This window comes from Argopecten irradians, chromosome 6 (assembly GCF_041381155.1).
Source record: "Argopecten irradians isolate NY chromosome 6, Ai_NY, whole genome shotgun sequence".
Lineage (NCBI taxonomy): Eukaryota > Metazoa > Mollusca > Bivalvia > Pectinida > Pectinidae > Argopecten > Argopecten irradians.
Genome location: NC_091139.1, coordinates 40730827 through 40749307, shown reverse-complemented (window position 1 = coordinate 40749307; position 18481 = coordinate 40730827). Strand labels below are relative to the sequence as shown.

Genomic DNA, 18481 nt, shown 5'->3' with positions numbered 1-18481 from the left:
TGAGTGAACATTAATATCCAAGTTTTATCTTCGCTGTGTTTGGATTTAGTACAAGACAACACTTATTCTAGGAGTTAAAGAGTTTTGTGTACCGGTAAAACTTATTGATTATACCGGAATTCGATTGACTTTAGCCAGTGTTGATCGAGCAGTGTGTGGAAGGAAGTGGTAATTGTGTGTTTAATTCTGTGTTTTGGTGTGTGTTATTGGCTATAGGAACCAGAGGAGCCACTAAGTTCTCGTACAAAGGATATGTCACGGCCACCCGGAGATTTCTTCGCCACACTTCCTCTAGGTACGTATAAAATCTCAACATTTACAAACAATGGTACCCTCATATATACAGTAACTGTCATGTGTTTGTTAATTACCTGTCAACTAACGAGCTCTAATTTCACATGGAAGCGGTCTACATATATGTGTGGAAAACAAGAGACATATGTTTTGTTTGGTGGTATAGGTCTTAATATGGAATTGATTCTCAGTTTTCTGGGTATCATATATTAGATGGATGATATCTGAATATAAAGTTTTTGTGCTAGAATTAAAGGTTTTCATTCATAACAATATTTAGACTTAATGTATATACAGCAACTTATACCTAGTACAGCTAAAGTTTGGTGTATTATTATAGATGATTAATTATTAGTTTCAACTCTAATAATTCATTTTAACAGTGTCATAAAACCTTTATTCAGGGAACTCATTGATTAATTTATTGACATAATATCTTGCTGGAAAGATGAAGGTCATTGTAGCCATAGGTCAAGGCCACTGTGCACATTGTGTGGTTTGGCAGCCTCCGTTTGAGGTTGTGTTACACTATGATAAGTGAGATTTGCATTGTATTCACCATTCACAGGCAAAAGTGAAGGTAGGTTTTACCACACCTAACCCATGTGTTTGTAATTAACACCTACGGCACCTGTAGATATCTGATATCCTATGTCACATTTGATATTGACCAGGTTTACTGTATCTCCTCTATATATTATGATTTATAATTTTGAGAAGTTATGCAGGGAACAGATGTATTTTGATAAAACCGTGAAATTCATGTATGGTTGACCTCTTAATTCCATCTTGAACTTGTCAAATGCCAACCTTGTCTAATTTCACAAATTATCCAAAGATGTTTAGCTTGATTAAAACCCTGCTTTACTCAAAGTTTAAAGATGTCCAGGCCAACTGGGAGTTGGCAAGGTTTTACTGTAAATATCAAAAAGGTACAAATACCCCCACCCCTCCCCTCACATATTTATTGTACATGTGGACCGGTACTGGGCAACTAAATCATATTCACAATGTGGCCATTTATTTATTGGTCATCACATATATAATGGCTTTCCCAAATCCCATATTCTAAAGTACTTACTATTTGAACTTTACCAGGTATATTAGTGTCCTTTAAGTAGGTCACTGTGACCTATATTTTCACCTACATTAATGACCAATTTATGTAATATAGAATGATCAATCATAATATTTATTATCTGTCTTGTTAGAATGCTATTCCATTATATACCTGTTTTTGAAAGAAGAGACTTTCCTAACTTTGCTGAAGAGTTTTAGCTACGTCATCTATATACTGTGTACTGTATAATTCATTATCAGTTTCAAAAGTCATCTATTGAATTTCAAAGGTTAATATTTCACCACATTAATGTGAATGTCAATTAATGGTGAAATTTGATATAACAGTCAGTAAAATATTCACTATCAACAGTAATGTCAGTTTTGATTGTATTTATTAATTTGTGAATATAATATTCATTTTTGTGTTTAATTCACCAACTATATGAACTGCTCTTCACACTGTAATATATTCACTTTCCCAAATGTTACTTAAGACATTGAGACTAACTTATTTGAAAATCCACGTTTAAAACTTGAGCAGGTACTCGTGATAGAGGTGAGAATTATTACACTAGAGTAATCTCCCCTGGGTGGAGGAATACTGTGGTTTAGTTTATAGAGATTTTAATTTTTATCTGCACTACAGTTTGGTATACAGGCTGACCCCTGTATTCTCATGCACATCATTATTATTACCCTTTAAAGTTTTATCCCAGAGTCCCTCGCATGTTCACATTCCTCAGTTTGTGTTGTGTCACATGTCAAAAGGAAAAATAAACACTTTCACCACAATAAGTTCTTTAAGGATTGTGTGTATTCTCTGCTGTTGGGTAGCAGCCAACAATTTAAACATGAATATAAGCTACCTTTAGATGGTGTGTGTGTGATGAACTGAGACTCCATACAAATATACACCTCTTTATAGCACCTGTCAGTCATACAAAACTTTGGGCTGATTGGAAGGTGTCAATTCACGTTTATAAGGAAGATGAGAGTTTGTTGTTGTGATTATCACTGGGCTGATATATATTGATAACAGTAAGGTTTCATGATCGATTAGAAATTTCTATTTCTTCAAAATTTTATTTCAAATAAATTGAAATGGGATCAAACAACAGGCAGTATCTATAGCTATGTAAGTTCTCTCCCTGGTAACAAAATGTATATATACAAATGATATGAAAGAGTATTTGAAAGCATTTGAAAGTATATGTTTCAGAAGTCATGACAGTATATGAGATATTATTAATGAGATTATAGATAGTAATTTTGTTTTTCAAAAAGTATAATAATAAAGAAATGAGAATGCAGCAGCCATGAGAAAATTACCTTCACCCACCAGATACAGACCAGAAAGATCGATTAGAAATCAAATTCTTTCCAAAAAGAAAGATGTACTGCTGTAAACATCATTACCCCATACATATATACATATATAATTACAAATCATCTGTCAAATATGAGAGATTTACCAATATTAATTAATAACTCTCAACTTTATACATTTCTCATGAAAAAATGCTCTCCAATATTCCACAAAAATACCCCATGCCCCAGTCTGTGTCCAATTCCCCTCTTCAAGGCTTCAACTAAATTTAAGTTCACTTATCTTGAATTTAAATCTTTATGAAAATTGATGCTGGCTGAAGATATAAATATTGTATAATTTATTTTGAAAATTGATTTTTGTACCTTGCTTTGTGCAATGATTTTGTAAAAGGTCTAAATTTTGTCCCATGAAGGACCTCCTACATTTTCTCAACTTTACGGGTCAAATACAGTTAATTTATCATCTCTGTCAAGGAATTTTGTATTTTGCAATATACATGCATCACACAAAATTACACCGATATATTTACATGCTTGTCTGTTATTTTCATTGAAGTTATAATATCATATCTCATCTTTGTTATATTTAGCAATAACATCTAGATATATTACTATTTTTATCTTGGCCTGAATAAAGGTTTAAAAAAGATAGTGATTATAAGTGGTTGTCCCCCTTTATAAATGTATATCTGTAACACATTCATTAATCAATGGCAAAATTCTGATTATTTTCAAAACTGTCTGATTTCATGTTTGGATTCCAATTAGCTTTTATTTGAAAGACAATAATGTAATTGCTATCCAAAAACATGATATTACATATAGCCTATTAATTTCTAGGAGAGGACATTTTGCGTTTATGACTTAAAGCCTTGTGAAGAAAAATAATCAATTATTATGTACATACTCAAATCTATTACTAAACGTGCACATTTGTAGAAGTTTTCTTTATCAATCATATTCACTGTCGCTAAAACCCTGGCATAAAAATGTTTTCAATTTAACTACTTATAATATATGTAGTAAGGATAACAAAATTTCAAATTATATTACATGTATTTAAATGAATTTACATTATCATAAGGTCGATACAATGATACAATATGTAAATCAACATATTTTTGCTACAATTTTATTTCACATTTTCGTGCCTAACAACTTGAATTTCACGGTGATTTAATTAATTTCACGATTTACAGTTTAAAAATCTCTGTTGTATGTATGGAATTCACTTTTTTCATGAATTTTTTTCTAATTGTCAACAAAATACACAAAATTCATATGCATGTAAAAATATGTTGGTTTACACTAAGTTGTGTTATCATTAATTCATTTACCCCTGAATACATATATAAATTCTCCTAAAACAAAAGCTGGGACAGTTCATAATAGAATTTCAGGGGTGAATGAGTGAAATAAATCATCACAGTGTGTATAGACTAGTAACCAGTTAACATCTGGACTGAAGACTGGCCACCAGTTGATAAGAATGTTATTATTACTAGATTATCTCCCCCTAGTTTGATACTTGGGAATCAGACAGGTTATAGAGACAAGTGGAATCAAGTCACATGGTGACGACAATTTAAACATTCTAGAGACTGGTGGCAAGTTTTCGTCCTGATATCTTTTAATCGTGCACCTTTTTCAATCCTGATGTTAAATTTTTCAAACAGAAAAAAAATGATGAAAATTTTCTCTACTGTCTTAAAATATTTTGTATGTCACTGCAGTTTTGAAGTTGACTGTTTCAAAATTTCTTTGTGCATTTTGTACACAATATGTATTTCCATAACTTGTTCCATGTGCTCTGTTGTGAAACTGACTGACACCTGTGATATTCTTGTGACAGACTGAAGAGGGAGATTTAAACATTGACACAAGATAATGCCATCAGCCATTTTTGTGGAGAATTTTTTTTTATCCATGACAATCTCATGAAGTGTTTTTTATGGCCATCACTTTATAGACAGAATTCAACCAGTGACAAAATCTGTCTATGATTTTTACATTTCCAAACACTTTTATATTATACTCAGTCATGCAAACATACAATATTCATTTTGTCAGCAGTCCTAGCTCTTCCATGTCATTGTATCATAATACAGAACAGAATTCTGTTTAGTGCTTAACTATCATTGTTATTTAGTGCTTATCATAATTATCCTGGCAGTACTTTAAGTGAGTTTAGAATTTACATTCTCCTATATGTTCACTGTAATTATGTGAAGTTGACACATATATTGTAAGTGTGACACAGGCGTACATATATGTAAAATAATGCAGACACATGTGTTTATAGGACAACAAGACAGAGACAGTGCTACACGGAGGAAGAAACAGAAGTATCGCGATGAACTACAACTACAGATGCGAGATAAAGTTGCAGCCAAAACCAGGTACATATTGTTGATGTTTTAAAAAAATTTTGTTACAAATAAAATTTTGAAAATAGATGATGCTGAAGTGTTAATATTAAAATTACAGTGCCATGAAAAGTAAAACGGAGGCTAAAACACCTTAACTTTGTAAGATACTTCTCTTGGTGATTCTGATGCCCAGCAAGATTTATCATTTTTGTTTTACCATGAAAGTGATTTAAGATCACAGTGAAATTTTCAAATTTATTTTGCTTTAGGGAAAAGAGAGAAGAACTGCTGGTTGCAGCATCTGGATACCTAGATCCTGAGAAAACTCCGGTCAGAGTTAAAAACCTGCCAGGTCAGCCGGGAGTTTCTCCTCGGCGAAGGATAAGAAGTCCTGAAGTTGTAGCTTATCATTCGAAGATTGTACAGAATCAACAGGCGTAGGTTTTTATATCATTAATACATGTATATCATGCTGGTCAGATGGCTAGAAGTATACACACTGATTTCCTATGGAAAAATTGAAGGCATGTACTGATCACAAAGTGTACTTTATACTAGTCATATTTTTATAAATACTTTTCTAGTGTATGTATTTGTAAATGAATATTCAGTCCCGAAACTGTCTGTTACAGACCTCGGGGTGGTGGGTATGATCCTTCAGGAGACTTCGGATTAGGAGGGGGTGTGGCATTTGGAGCTGACGGTTCTGCCCCCAAGGGTCGTCGACGAGATCGTGGAGGATACGAGCCATCAGCGTTTTTAGATGGAGGCGGAGGATTTGATACGAGTCTGTTGGAGCCACGACGACCAACTGGTCTATCGCTCCCTCCCGGTCTACAATACCAGCCGACGTAAGTACAACATGTCTGATCCAACCAAGTTTTAAAATACTCATTATTTGTGAATTGAAGAATAAGCATTTATGAACACAAAGCACTTGTGTTAGTATATTTACATTGTGGACATCTTAGGTAAATAATATCCTAATCATTTTCATTTGAACACTGGTCAAGCTAGTTGAAACTGTCAGAATGTAGGACACAAGCATAGCTATAATATGATTAGACACACAAAAGATTGATCAGCCATAATATGATTAGACACACAAAAGATTGATCAGCTATAATATGATTAGACACACAAAAGATTGATCAGCCAAAATATGATTAGACACACAAAAGATTGATCAGCCATAATATGATTAGACACACAAAAGATTGATCAGCTATAATATGATTAGACACACAAAAGATTGATCAGCTATAATATGATTAGACACACAAAAGATTGATCACCCAAAATATGATTAGACACACAAAAGATTGATCAGCCATAATATGATTAGACACACAAAAGATTGATCAGCTATAATATGATTAGACACACAAAAGATTGATCAGCCAAAATATGATTAGACACACAAAAGATTGATCAGCCATAATATGATTAGACACACAAAAGATTGATCAGCTATGATATGATTAGACACACAAAAGATTGATCAGCCAAAATATGATTAGACACACAAAAGATTGATCAGCCATAATATGATTAGACACACAAAAGATTGATCAGCCATAATATGATTAGACACACAAAAGATTGATCAGCCATAATATGATTAGACACACAAAAGATTGATCAGCTATGATATGATTAGACACACAAAAGATTGATCAGCTATAATATGATTAGACACACAAAAGATTGATCAGCTATAATATGATTAGACACACAAAAGATTGATCAGCTATAATATGATTAGACACACCAAAGATTGATCAGCTATATTATGATTAGACACACAAAAGATTGATCAGCCATAATATGATTAGACACACAAAAGATTGATCAGCCATAATATGATTAGACACACAAAAGATTGATCAGCCATAATATGATTAGACACACAAAAGATTGATCAGCTATAATATGATTAGACACACAAAAGATTGATCAGCTATAATATGATTAGACACACAAAAGATTGATCAGCTATAATATGATTAGACACACAAAAGATTGATCAGCTATATTATGATTAGACACACAAAAGATTGATCAGCCATAATATGATTAGACACACAAAAGATTGATCAGCCATAATATGATTAGACACACAAAAGATTGATCAGCCATAATATGATTAGACACACAAAAGATTGATCAGCCATAATATGATTAGACACACAAAAGATTGATCAGCTATAATATGATTAGACACACAAAAGATTGATCAGCTATAATATGATTAGACACACAAAAGATTGATCAGCATAATATGATTAGACACACAAAAGATTGATCAGCCATAATATGATTAGACACACAAAAGATTGATCAGCCATAATATGATTAGACACACAAAAGATTGATCAGCCATAATATGATTAGACACACAAAAGATTGATCAGCTATGATATGATTAGACACACAAAAGATTGATCAGCTATAATATGATTAGACACACAAAAGATTGATCAGCTATAATATGATTAGACACACAAAAGATTGATCAGCTATAATATGATTAGACACACAAAAGATTGATCAGCTATAATATGATTAGACACACAAAAGATTGATCAGCCAAAATATGATTAGACACACAAAAGATTGATCAGCCATAATATGATTAGACACACAAAAGATTGATCAGCCAAAATATGATTAGACACACAAAAGATTGATCAGCCATAATATGATTAGACACACAAAAGATTGATCAGCTATAATATGATTAGACACACAAAAGATTAATCAGAAGAAACATGTTGTACATTGTAATATGTTGATTATGCTTCGATTGCCTGTACCATAAAATGTTGGATTGTATCAAGAAGGTACATAAGGAAACCTTTAAATCTATAGGTTTGGTGATCTGGACCCAGACACAGGCATACCTAAGTATATCTAAGTTATCTCCCTTTGCACTCACATCAAATGAATTCTTGGTAACAAATGCTGTGACAGTTTATAAACACTAACGACAAAGTTTCTAATGTAGATTTTCAGATTCAGTGTATAAAATGTGTGATTTTGTTTGCTTATAATATACTGGTAGTAAAAATAATATTTCAACATAGTTCAAAAACTGTTTTTAATATTTAGATGAAAAAAATGTAAACTTCTTTCGAAATAACCTATCATTGTTTAGTCTTCTTTGCTTATGACATTATCAAGCTGAATTCCATAGCAACACATTTCTGTCTGTCATCTTCAGCTAATCAATGTTTTTCAAATGCATTTCCTTGTGGTTTTCAATATATTTATTTCTAAGGTAGTGAAATGGGAAATAAAAGGTGATCAAAAGATAATTGATGGAACTATTAGCTACAAACTAGCTGGATAGAGGAGTTGATCTTCTTCCTCAATCGTAGTATGAGGCCAAGCCTTTAATGTGTCAGACACTTATATAAAACCACTTCCCTCTACCTCGGGACTATGTTTAGGTTATTTTGCTAGAAACTCCATCTTCAAAAACTACTGGTGTTTTAAACACAAGCAAACTACCAGGATTTATGTTGCATGTCAGAGCACAGTATTTTATGTTTGTGTTGCATGCAGATTGATTTTAATGTTGAAACTACATGTATAAATGTCTGAGTCGTCATATAAAAAAATGGACAGGATGGTAATGATATGACTGACATGTACCTATCTCCTTTTATGCTGGCTAGAGGTATAAAAAATAAATATCTTCACTGCTATTTATAGACAAAACACTCCTAAAACTCATGCCCAAATCTTTGCCATCACCTTTTGTTATTTAATCTAGATGATTTTAGTAATCTCTCTTCTATGTGTATGTCTAATGCTGTAGCTGGACTGAGTAAATTTGTTCTTATTTCTGATCATTGTCTTCATATTTCATCCTCTCATAGATTCTGAATGCCCTAGTCATCTTAATTTGTCTGTCCTGGTCCTCCATTCCTTATTTTTCCATGAAATTGTCCTTTTACGACAGTGGCTAATCAAATGGTGGCCATTATGTTATTATTACACTGCAGTTTTTCTGAAACAATTGTACAAAACATTTCCATTGTTAACAGTCCAGTTGACTTACTATCTACCTGACATGGTACTGACCAAGCCTTGGTTGTTTAAGACTGTCCAGAATCTGAGATGGCCTCACAGCTTTAGACACTTGATGATGCATGCTGTGCATTATTAGTGTATAGTATTGACATCACCCCAAATATCTGTTTGGACCAGCTCCATGAACTCAATGTTACATACATTTATGGCATTTCAATACTGACCACAATCTACCGGTATCTTTATGTTATTACCCATGTGACATGAGGTTGATTTATTGTGACAGGGAACTATTCTTCACATGTCTGTATGTTGGTCTGGGTTTCCTCTGACCCTACTACCACACACAGACCATTTGATAGAGAGTTGACGGGGGATACGGTTGTGTGTGATACGCTGCATGTTTATAGATGTTGATTTTGGTTCAGTATTAACAGACTTGCTTGATGTTGTTTTTTTTTTTTTTGCGTACCGTGGATTTTTATTTTGCTAAAAAAGGAAATCCAACAGTCGAAGTTATTTGTAAGTATTCTGGAAATTCTGTCGTTACATATTACAGAGAGATATGTGTTAAATGTGATGTCATACTATATGAGAGAAACTCTGGTTGTTTTCTCTGAAATATGACATTAATCGTACAAACATGACATCACAATTGATACCAAATAGGCAGATAAGTGTTATATACACAATTAAGTTCCTTTGTAATGTCAGCACAAAATGTGTTGCCCTGGAATAAGATGGTGGTGTAGATTCCGTTCAGTAAAAATTTCAGGTTTGCGATTAGATATGTATGATATTCAAATGTTACAGTAAAATTCATGTAACTTTCAGTAACCAATGGTTGCAATTGGTCAATGCAAGGCGCCAGTTGTTTATAATTCAGGACTACAAATAATTTTTTGTCTCACATTTCGACACTATACATTTTAACAAAAAAATAACAAAGCCGTGGTGAACACTTACAGTATATTTGCTGATTTTGAGTATCTATTGTAGTACATACATAACGGGCCAGGAAAACATCGGAGGCCTCAATGCCAGTAACTCTATTGACGACGCCTACAGATTCTACGGAATGCGGAACCCCCTGGATCCAGATCCAGCAGGTAATAAATACATCATTTAGCATTCTTCATATCTTACTAAAAAGCAGTAAAAACTGATGAATAAAATAATCTTAATGAAGCCATTCTCAAAAAACAAAGCCATTCTCAAAAAACAAAAAATACATAAAAAAAAATAAATGCTGTAAAGAATTGTTCTTTTACTCCTAATAAGTTTTTAAGTAGTAAAACAATTATAACTAAAAAATAGGGGGCTGTAACATTTTCCACAATCTGAGCATGGAATGGTTTGTTTTGTAGTCGGTGGTACAGCTATACCTCCTCTTAACCTCGGTGGGGAGGGGCAGGGACCAAGAGGAGGACGCTCCCCAAGAGTCACATTTGATGACAGGTAAGGCTCGTCTAATGTTGATTTATTAGAAGGATGTTTAGATTGCAGTACTGTTCAATTCATTAGGGACAATGGTACTGGAAGATGTAGCTTACTAAAAGTCTATTTTCATTATTCACCATAACACTGTTTGATCAGTCTTCAGAAATATGCACATATGCATATAGCCGGAGTAAAAGTAAAGCGTTCCAAATATCGTTCACCAACAAAAACAAGTTCTGTCCAGGAATGGATGGGATTCGTCCACTTTTCCGAGGATTTTCTTTGATTAACAAAATAGAGGACCAATCACATCCCTGGTTCTGTCCTAACACCACTAGTTCTATTAGAAGAATTTCACTGATATTTTGGTCCTGTTTATGGTTTCAGCCATCGAGGAATCCTTAAGGATACTCAAAATAGGTAAAACTTCATGACAAACCCAATTTGTCACCAGATACTTTCTGTTTGTTCTATCTTGCACAGTAAAGGATGCCATCAACAAGAGAACTGTTATTATTATATAACTGACCCGTTCGGCCATGTCATACAGCAATGTCATGAATATCACGACACACATGTAATAACACATTATAGGTAATTAATAATGACCTCGTAATCAAAATAAGACGTTACATGATTCTGTCGGTAAATGGAAGCGCCGCATCTGAGCCTGAATCAAAATTGCAAGTTTGGTCTTTAATTCCATAAATACTTGTTATGTGATCTACACTTTTGCCGTAAAGCTTATGGCATATCAAATTATGAAACTATTTTACCTAGAATCTCGTGTAAGATCCTCTGTTTATCAACACACAGCTAAAGACCCGTAGTTACTGATAATAATACAAGTGAGCTAGAGTTTAATTTTAGGTTGTGTGACATATAATGGTTCTTTATATTGATGGCATTTCTTTGATGTGAATCAGATCTTTGTTTAATAGAGTTTGATGTGATAAATTAACTGCATGTTTTAACTTATCTGAATTTACTAATATCGGTTACATCAAGAAATTTGTTTGCCTAAAATTTGTCATCAACTCAGTCACTGTTCCAACCATTGAATTAGAAAAGTTAAGATCTTAACTTTATATTGATTCTTGTTACTTTAATTTTGTGGTATTAGAAGACAACTTTTATAGAATAAACCTAGTATATAACTTACTGTGTGGCATTCCTAGTAATGTAATACAACTGAGGATTTCTATGACAACATATTTGAATGGCATTCATAGAAATCCCATAAAAATGTTACTTTTCATATCATATGGTGTGCATTGAAACATTGTAAGGTTAAATAACCAGATGTTGCTTTACTTATAGCAGTAAAGGCTTCCATGTATCATATGCTTTTAACACATGCTCAAATCGGTGTGTTTTTAAATTCCTGAGTAACTTATGTTTAGATGTATGCAATATAACTCACTTTCCTGCTACAATAATCAACATTTAGTGCATTATCATTAGGAACAAAAATTATTCTAAAAAGATACATGTTGTTATAATTAAATAAAACATACAACAATCTAAAACATAGAATAAAAATGAGTTAAATGATCCACATGAATTTAAGTTTTGTTTTAGTTCACAAACATTTACTCCATTGAAATGTTATAAATCTTTATAAAGACTCTGATGTCCTGGAACTTTCCTGTTTGATCTCTGGCTGTGGAGAATTCTAACACTAACCTATACTCTTTGACAACAATCAATGTTTACCATCTATATTGACTGCTATCTATCTCCCCATATCTCTTCTTTCAACTCTTGGTTTCTGAAGATCTCCTATGACCTCTTTATCCTACTTTGATATACATAATGGGTGAACAGTGAAGGTTATGTATAGATGTATGTGTACCTAATTTAACCTATTACAGTAAAACATTCATCTGTTAGATGTGAAGTGTTAGAGTTTGTGGTTTATGTGTTGTATTTGGTGTTACTACAAACTATAAGTTTGTTCTGTGTAACTGATTCTAGGTTGTATGATATGAAGCTGTTGTTTTTTACCCCTGGGTGTAGTTGTGTGATATGAAGCTGTTGTTTTTTACCCCTGGGTGTAGTTGTGTGATATGAAGCTGTTGTTTTTCACCCCTGGGTGTAGTTGTATGATATGAAGCTGTTGTTTTTTACCCCTGGGTGTAGTTGTATGATATGAAGCTGTTGTTTTTTACCCCTGGGTGTAGTTGTATGATATGAAGCTGTTGTTTTTTACCCCTGGGTGTAGTTGTATGATATGAAGCTGTTGTTTTTTACCCCTTGGTGTAGTTGTATGATATGAAGCTGTTGTTTTTTACCCCTGGGTGTAGTTGTATGATATGAAGCTGTTGTTTTTCACCCCTGGGTATAGTTGTATGATATGAAGCTACTGTTTTTCACCCCTGGGTGTAGTTGTATGATATGAAGCTGTTGTTTTTTTACCTCTGGGTGTAGTTGTATGATATGAAGCTGTTGTTTTTCACCCCTGGGTGTAGTTGTATGATATGAAGCTGTTGTTTTTTACCCCTGGGTGTAGTTGTATGATATGAAGCTGTTGTTTTTTACCCCTGGGTGTAGTTGTATGATATGAAGCTGTTGTTTTTTACCCCTGGGTGTAGTTGTACGATATGAAGCTGTTGTTTTTCACCCCTGGGTGTAGTTGTACGATATGAAGCTGTTGTTTTTTACCTCTGGGTGTAGTTGTATGATATGAAGCTGTTGTTTTTTACCCCTGGGTGTAGTTGTATGATATGAAGCTGTTGTTTTTTACCCCTGGGTGTAGTTGTATGATATGAAGCTGTTGTTTTTTACCCCTGGGTGTATTATGATGATTTCTATATCAGTGCTCGGCGACCAGCTCGACACAGAAGTCCTGGTCGAACCACTCCTTACCAGTTTGATGCTGATCAAGAGGACCGCCAAACTATCAACTCTAACAAACGAGAGTATGCTAATGACCTAGCCCGACAGGTAAGGTCCTGTTAGGTATACTAGCTAATTTCATTGTTTTCTTCTTGAAAACTTTTTCATAATGATTTAATTTCACACTTTAAAGCTTGTGCCTTTTGTAACTTTTAAAAAATAGCTCACCTGTGTGCAATAAATTCCATATCCCAACAACCATGAGTCGTGTGACTTGTTTCTACCACAATTTATACCCGCTTTTAGCTAATAGAAATACGAAGAGGTAATATGTGTTTCCCGCACTATGCAAATGATATAAGATGTAGTGATATTTACACTAGCAAAAAGGCACTAATTAATATTCAAAAGTCATGCTTTGATGAAGAATCCATTGAAATCAAATTCTTCTAAAATGGAACATTTTTAGGATGAAATATTTCTCATATAACGTCTTATTGAGTTAAAATTTTTCAAAATAGTCAGACTTTGTTATAAAAGCATGCGCATGGTAGAACCTTGTCGTCTACTTCCTGCCAAATAATTATCAAGTCATTGTAATAAAGTTCAAGTCCGTTTCAGACTCTACCAAACTCACCAGTAAAACTGTGGTAGGAATTGCTCTGACTTCATTCTACCATGGCCATTGTTTTTATTCAGATGGAGTTGGACAAATTAAAGAGAGAAAGATTAAAGCAGGAGGATATGAGGTAATTATATGTGATCTGTTCACTGATTTATTTATCTCTGCCTTTACTGTTGTCGCAACTAAACATTATGGACAGGTTACTTCTTTATACCCATAGTAATTATCTAACTGGTAAGACTTCTTTATACCCATATTAATTATCTAACTGGTAAGACTTCTTTATACCCATAGTAATTATCTTACTTGTAAGACTTCTTTATTACTGGTAAGACTTCTTTATACCCATAGTAATTATCTTACTGGTAAGACTTCTTTATACCCATAGTAATTATCTTACTGTTAAGACTTCTTTATACCCATAGTAATTATCTTACTGGTAAGACTTCTTTATACCCATAGTAATTATCTTACTGGTAAGACTTCTTTATACCCATAGTAATTATCTTACTGGTAAGACTTCTTTATACCCATAGTAATTATCTAACTGGTAAGACTTCTTTATACCCATAGTAATTATCTTACTGGTAAGACTTCTTTATACCCATAGTAATTATCTTACTGGTAAGACTTCTTTATACCCATAGTAATTATCTTACTGGTAAGACTTCTTTATACCCATAGTAATTATCTTACTGTTAAGACTTCTTTATACCCATAGTAATTATCTTACTGGTAAGACTTCTTTATACCCATAAGAATGGTAAATTTACTGGTAAGATGATCTTACTGGTAAGACTTCTTTATACCCATAGTAGTTATCTTAATGGTAGGACTTCTTTATATATCCATAGTAATTATCTTAAAAGTAAAACATTCAGAACAAATTGTATTGCATGGCTACCCATGCAATAAAGCCTTGTGACGTCACGGCGTCAACAGAATTTCTATTTCCTTTTAACATTTTTTTTCACAAACTTGACTGGTTTTACTATAAAAGACGCAAACAATGGAATTTTTTTTGATAATATCACGTAATTATTAAAAATTGACTTTCAGTAGTGGATTTCTTTGAATTTATTTCAAAATGGCGGGATATTACAGTTGTGAAATTGCAAGGAAGCATCGAGGTATGAAAGAAAAATACTCTTTTATAAGTGGTTATGAAGGATAGGGATATTCTACCCTTGATATCACAAAATGTTGCAAAACCCTTGGCAAGCCTCTGTTTTTACTACATTTTGTGACTCTTGGGTAGAATATCCCTATCCTTCATATCCACATATGAAAGAGTCTTATATTCTCTCTGTTTGCCAGGTATGAGAAAAAGATTGAAGAAGACATGCTCAACTACAATCCGTTTGGCCGGTCAGGAGGAGGGGCACCCAATCTGGATTCCAGGGGTCAACCTATAGGTAATGTCTTAAAACCAATAGAAAACGCTGGGTATCAGCCTATAGATTAGACTTAACACAGACAGTGCTGATTTATTAGCCAGTAGATGAGAACCACAGAGTGTTTTTGCTCATTAGCCAATTTTGATGGATGACATTAAGAACATATAAATAAAAACTTGTCATTGATATTTCCAGCTGACCTACGACAGATGCGTAAGAGAGTAGATGACCCGTCCTATACTCCTCCTCCACGCGAGTCGCCACGTTTTAGGGCACCAGTCTCACCTAAAGACGACTACATTCCTCCTCCTCCAGCTCAGATCAATGCTGAAGGAGAAACAACATATGCACTCGGGGGTCACGGCATTTTCGGGAATCCTAGGGTATGTTTACGTCAGTTTTAAGCTTTTAAAAACTTAAAACTTGTATTATTGTATAGCAGATAATGTTGCAAACCAAAATTTTCGCATTTTGATCTAAAAACGAGAAAATTATATTTTCGCAATATGGATTTAAGGGTAGATATCATTTAACTATTTTTCAATTTTCTTGATCAAATTTTTGCAATCCAGCAATGTGGCACGAAATCTTGAAAATATCATCCCTCTGAAAATAACCCGCTATACGGTATATATTAAAACTTTAGTATTTACAATAATTTTTGTTCAAATTTGAAGTTCAATTGAAAACTAAAGAATATCATAATTTGTAATGGCAGGTAGAAGGTTGTCACTGTTTAAAAGGTGATGTGCATGTAAAATATAAGACATGTGGTAAAGTTCATATTATTTTTGTTTTTACAGACTGAAGAAGAAAAATCTAAAGCAGATAAATACAAGGATGATTTGAGGTTACAGGTACAGTGTCTGTAAATAATCATAGTTACAGCGAGGCCTGACTGGATCTAAACACGACCAAACAGGATTTTATAGGGTTTATGTGATTTTAAAGAAAAGCCACAGTAACACAGCAATCATGTTTTGTAGACTTTTTGATGAACATAGTTCCACAGTACATGGCTTGTTTGGTAAAAATTTTTTTCAAATTTCAGGAAAATCTGGATGAAATATCATTATTGCTTAAGATAAGTTCCAGGTAAATTGTATAACTTTGAAGTACACAAATGTAGTCAAATCGCTTATCAGTATTTTGTACAAAACATTCTACACTTTTATCAGATATTAGAAAAGAAACGACAGGATCAGTTGAAAAAAGAACAAGAGAAAATAGAAGAGGAGAAAGAAAATCGTCGCTTAGAGGAACAACGACAGAGAATACAAAGAGATTTTGATGAGGAACAAAGGAAGAAAAGAGAGAAAGAAGAAGAGGTAACGGACGACTAGACAACTGGGGGAAGGATCACTTCAAAACATGATTAAAGCTCACTCCAAAACAAACACATCCCATGATGATCTGCATCCATTATCCCAAAGATTTTAAAGTTTTGACTTCAAAAACATTTTTCAATAGAAATGCATTTTTTTCTTAAATTCTAAGATATTAATTCCCCAGTAGAAGCTTGTTGATTATTAGTAATACAGATCCACTGATGCCATTGTAGACACACTGATTACGCCTTCCTAGTTAGTTACTGTAGACAAAGCCTGTTCATCATATAGTCTATACCTTAGTTTTGGGAATTTCTTTGATCAGAATCGCAGAAAACAGGAAGAGCTTATCAGGAAAAATGAAGAAAAACGTCGTGAGGCAGAACGAGCTAAACGAGAAAAAGCAGAGATTCGTCAGAGAGATAGAGAGAGGGAATTAGATGACCAGAAGAGAATTGAGTCGGTAGGTCTAATAAAATTGAAGGACTGCCATGTTTATTTCATATCATTCAAATGTTTACATTGTTTCTGTGGTGTTGGTATTGAACACTTGTAGGTTTTTATTTTTCAATATTTTTTTAGGTCATCTGACCCAAAGGGTCAGGATGACCTATTGTCATCATGCACCGTCCGTCGTCGTGCGCCGTCCGCCGTCCGCCGTCCGCCGTCCGCCGTCCGTAAACTTTTCATTCAAACGACTTCTTCTCAATAACCGGAAGGCCCAGGGTACTCATATTTGGCCTGTAGGTTGCTGGGATGAAGGGCTACCAAGTTTGTTCAAATGAATGACCTTGACCTTCATTCAAGGTCACAGGGGTCAAATAGGCTAAAATCTTTAAACGACTTCTTCTCAAAAACCAGAAGGCCCAGGGTTCTGATATTCAGCCTGTAGGATGCTGGGATGAAGGGCTACCAAGTTTGTTCAAATAAATGACCTTGACCTTCATTTAAGGTCACAGGGGTCAAATAGGCTAAAATCCTTTAAACAACTTCTTGTGAATAACTAAGAGGTCTAGAGACCTGATATTAGGCCTGTGGCATGCTGGGATGAAGGGCTACCAAGTTTGTTCAAATGAATGACCTTGACCTTCATTCAAGGTCAAAGGGGTCAAAAAGGCTAAAATCTGTAAACGACTTCTTCTCAAGAACCACAAGGCCCAGGGTACTGATATTGGGCCTGTAGGATGCTGGGATGAAGGGCTACCAAGTTTGTTCAAATAAATGACCTTGACCTTCATTCAAGGTCACAGGGGTCAAATAGGCTAAAATCCTTTAAACAACTTCTTGTGAATAACTAAGAGGCCTAGAGACCTGATATTAGGCCTGTGGCATGCTGGGATGAAGGGCTACCAAGTTTGTTCAAATGAATGACCTTGACCTTCATTCAAGGTCAAAGGGGTCAAATAGGCTAAAATCTTTAAACGACTTCTTCTCGAGAACCAGAAGGCCCAGGGTACTGATATTAGGCCTGTGACATGCTGGGATGAAGGGCTACCAAGTTTGTTCAAATAAATGACCTTGACCTTCATTCAGGGTCAAAGGGGTCAAAAAGGCTAAAATCTTTAAACGACTTCTTCTCAAGAACCAGAAGGCCAAGGGTACTGATATTGGGCCTGTGACTTGCTGGGATGAAGGGCTACCAAGTTTGTTCAGATGAATGACCTTGACCTTCATTCAAGGTCAAAGGGGTCAAATAGGCTAAAATCCTTTAAACAACTTCTTGTGAATAACTAAGAGGCCTAGAGACCTGATATTAGGCCT

The 18481-nt window shown here is 34.2% G+C and overlaps 1 protein-coding gene across 7 annotated transcripts in view; it reads left to right on the top strand.

The window, feature by feature from the left end:
* Positions 1 to 18481, top strand: part of LOC138325890 (centrosome and spindle pole-associated protein 1-like) — a 108763-nt gene that overhangs the window by 65611 nt on the left and 24671 nt on the right. For all 7 annotated transcript variants that reach the window (XM_069271887.1, XM_069271884.1, XM_069271885.1 and 4 more), the window contains 17 exons: positions 217 to 295; positions 863 to 874; positions 1898 to 1912; positions 4988 to 5084; positions 5324 to 5491; positions 5687 to 5905; positions 7926 to 7961; positions 10092 to 10201; positions 10460 to 10550; positions 10920 to 10952; positions 13352 to 13478; positions 14070 to 14119; positions 15313 to 15410; positions 15588 to 15775; positions 16196 to 16249; positions 16571 to 16720; positions 17046 to 17183. In XM_069271887.1, coding sequence (XP_069127988.1) covers positions 217 to 295; positions 863 to 874; positions 1898 to 1912; positions 4988 to 5084; positions 5324 to 5491; positions 5687 to 5905; positions 7926 to 7961; positions 10092 to 10201; positions 10460 to 10550; positions 10920 to 10952; positions 13352 to 13478; positions 14070 to 14119; positions 15313 to 15410; positions 15588 to 15775; positions 16196 to 16249; positions 16571 to 16720; positions 17046 to 17183 — 1665 coding nt within the window. The remainder of the gene's footprint in view (positions 1 to 216; positions 296 to 862; positions 875 to 1897; positions 1913 to 4987; positions 5085 to 5323; positions 5492 to 5686; positions 5906 to 7925; positions 7962 to 10091; positions 10202 to 10459; positions 10551 to 10919; positions 10953 to 13351; positions 13479 to 14069; positions 14120 to 15312; positions 15411 to 15587; positions 15776 to 16195; positions 16250 to 16570; positions 16721 to 17045; positions 17184 to 18481) is intronic.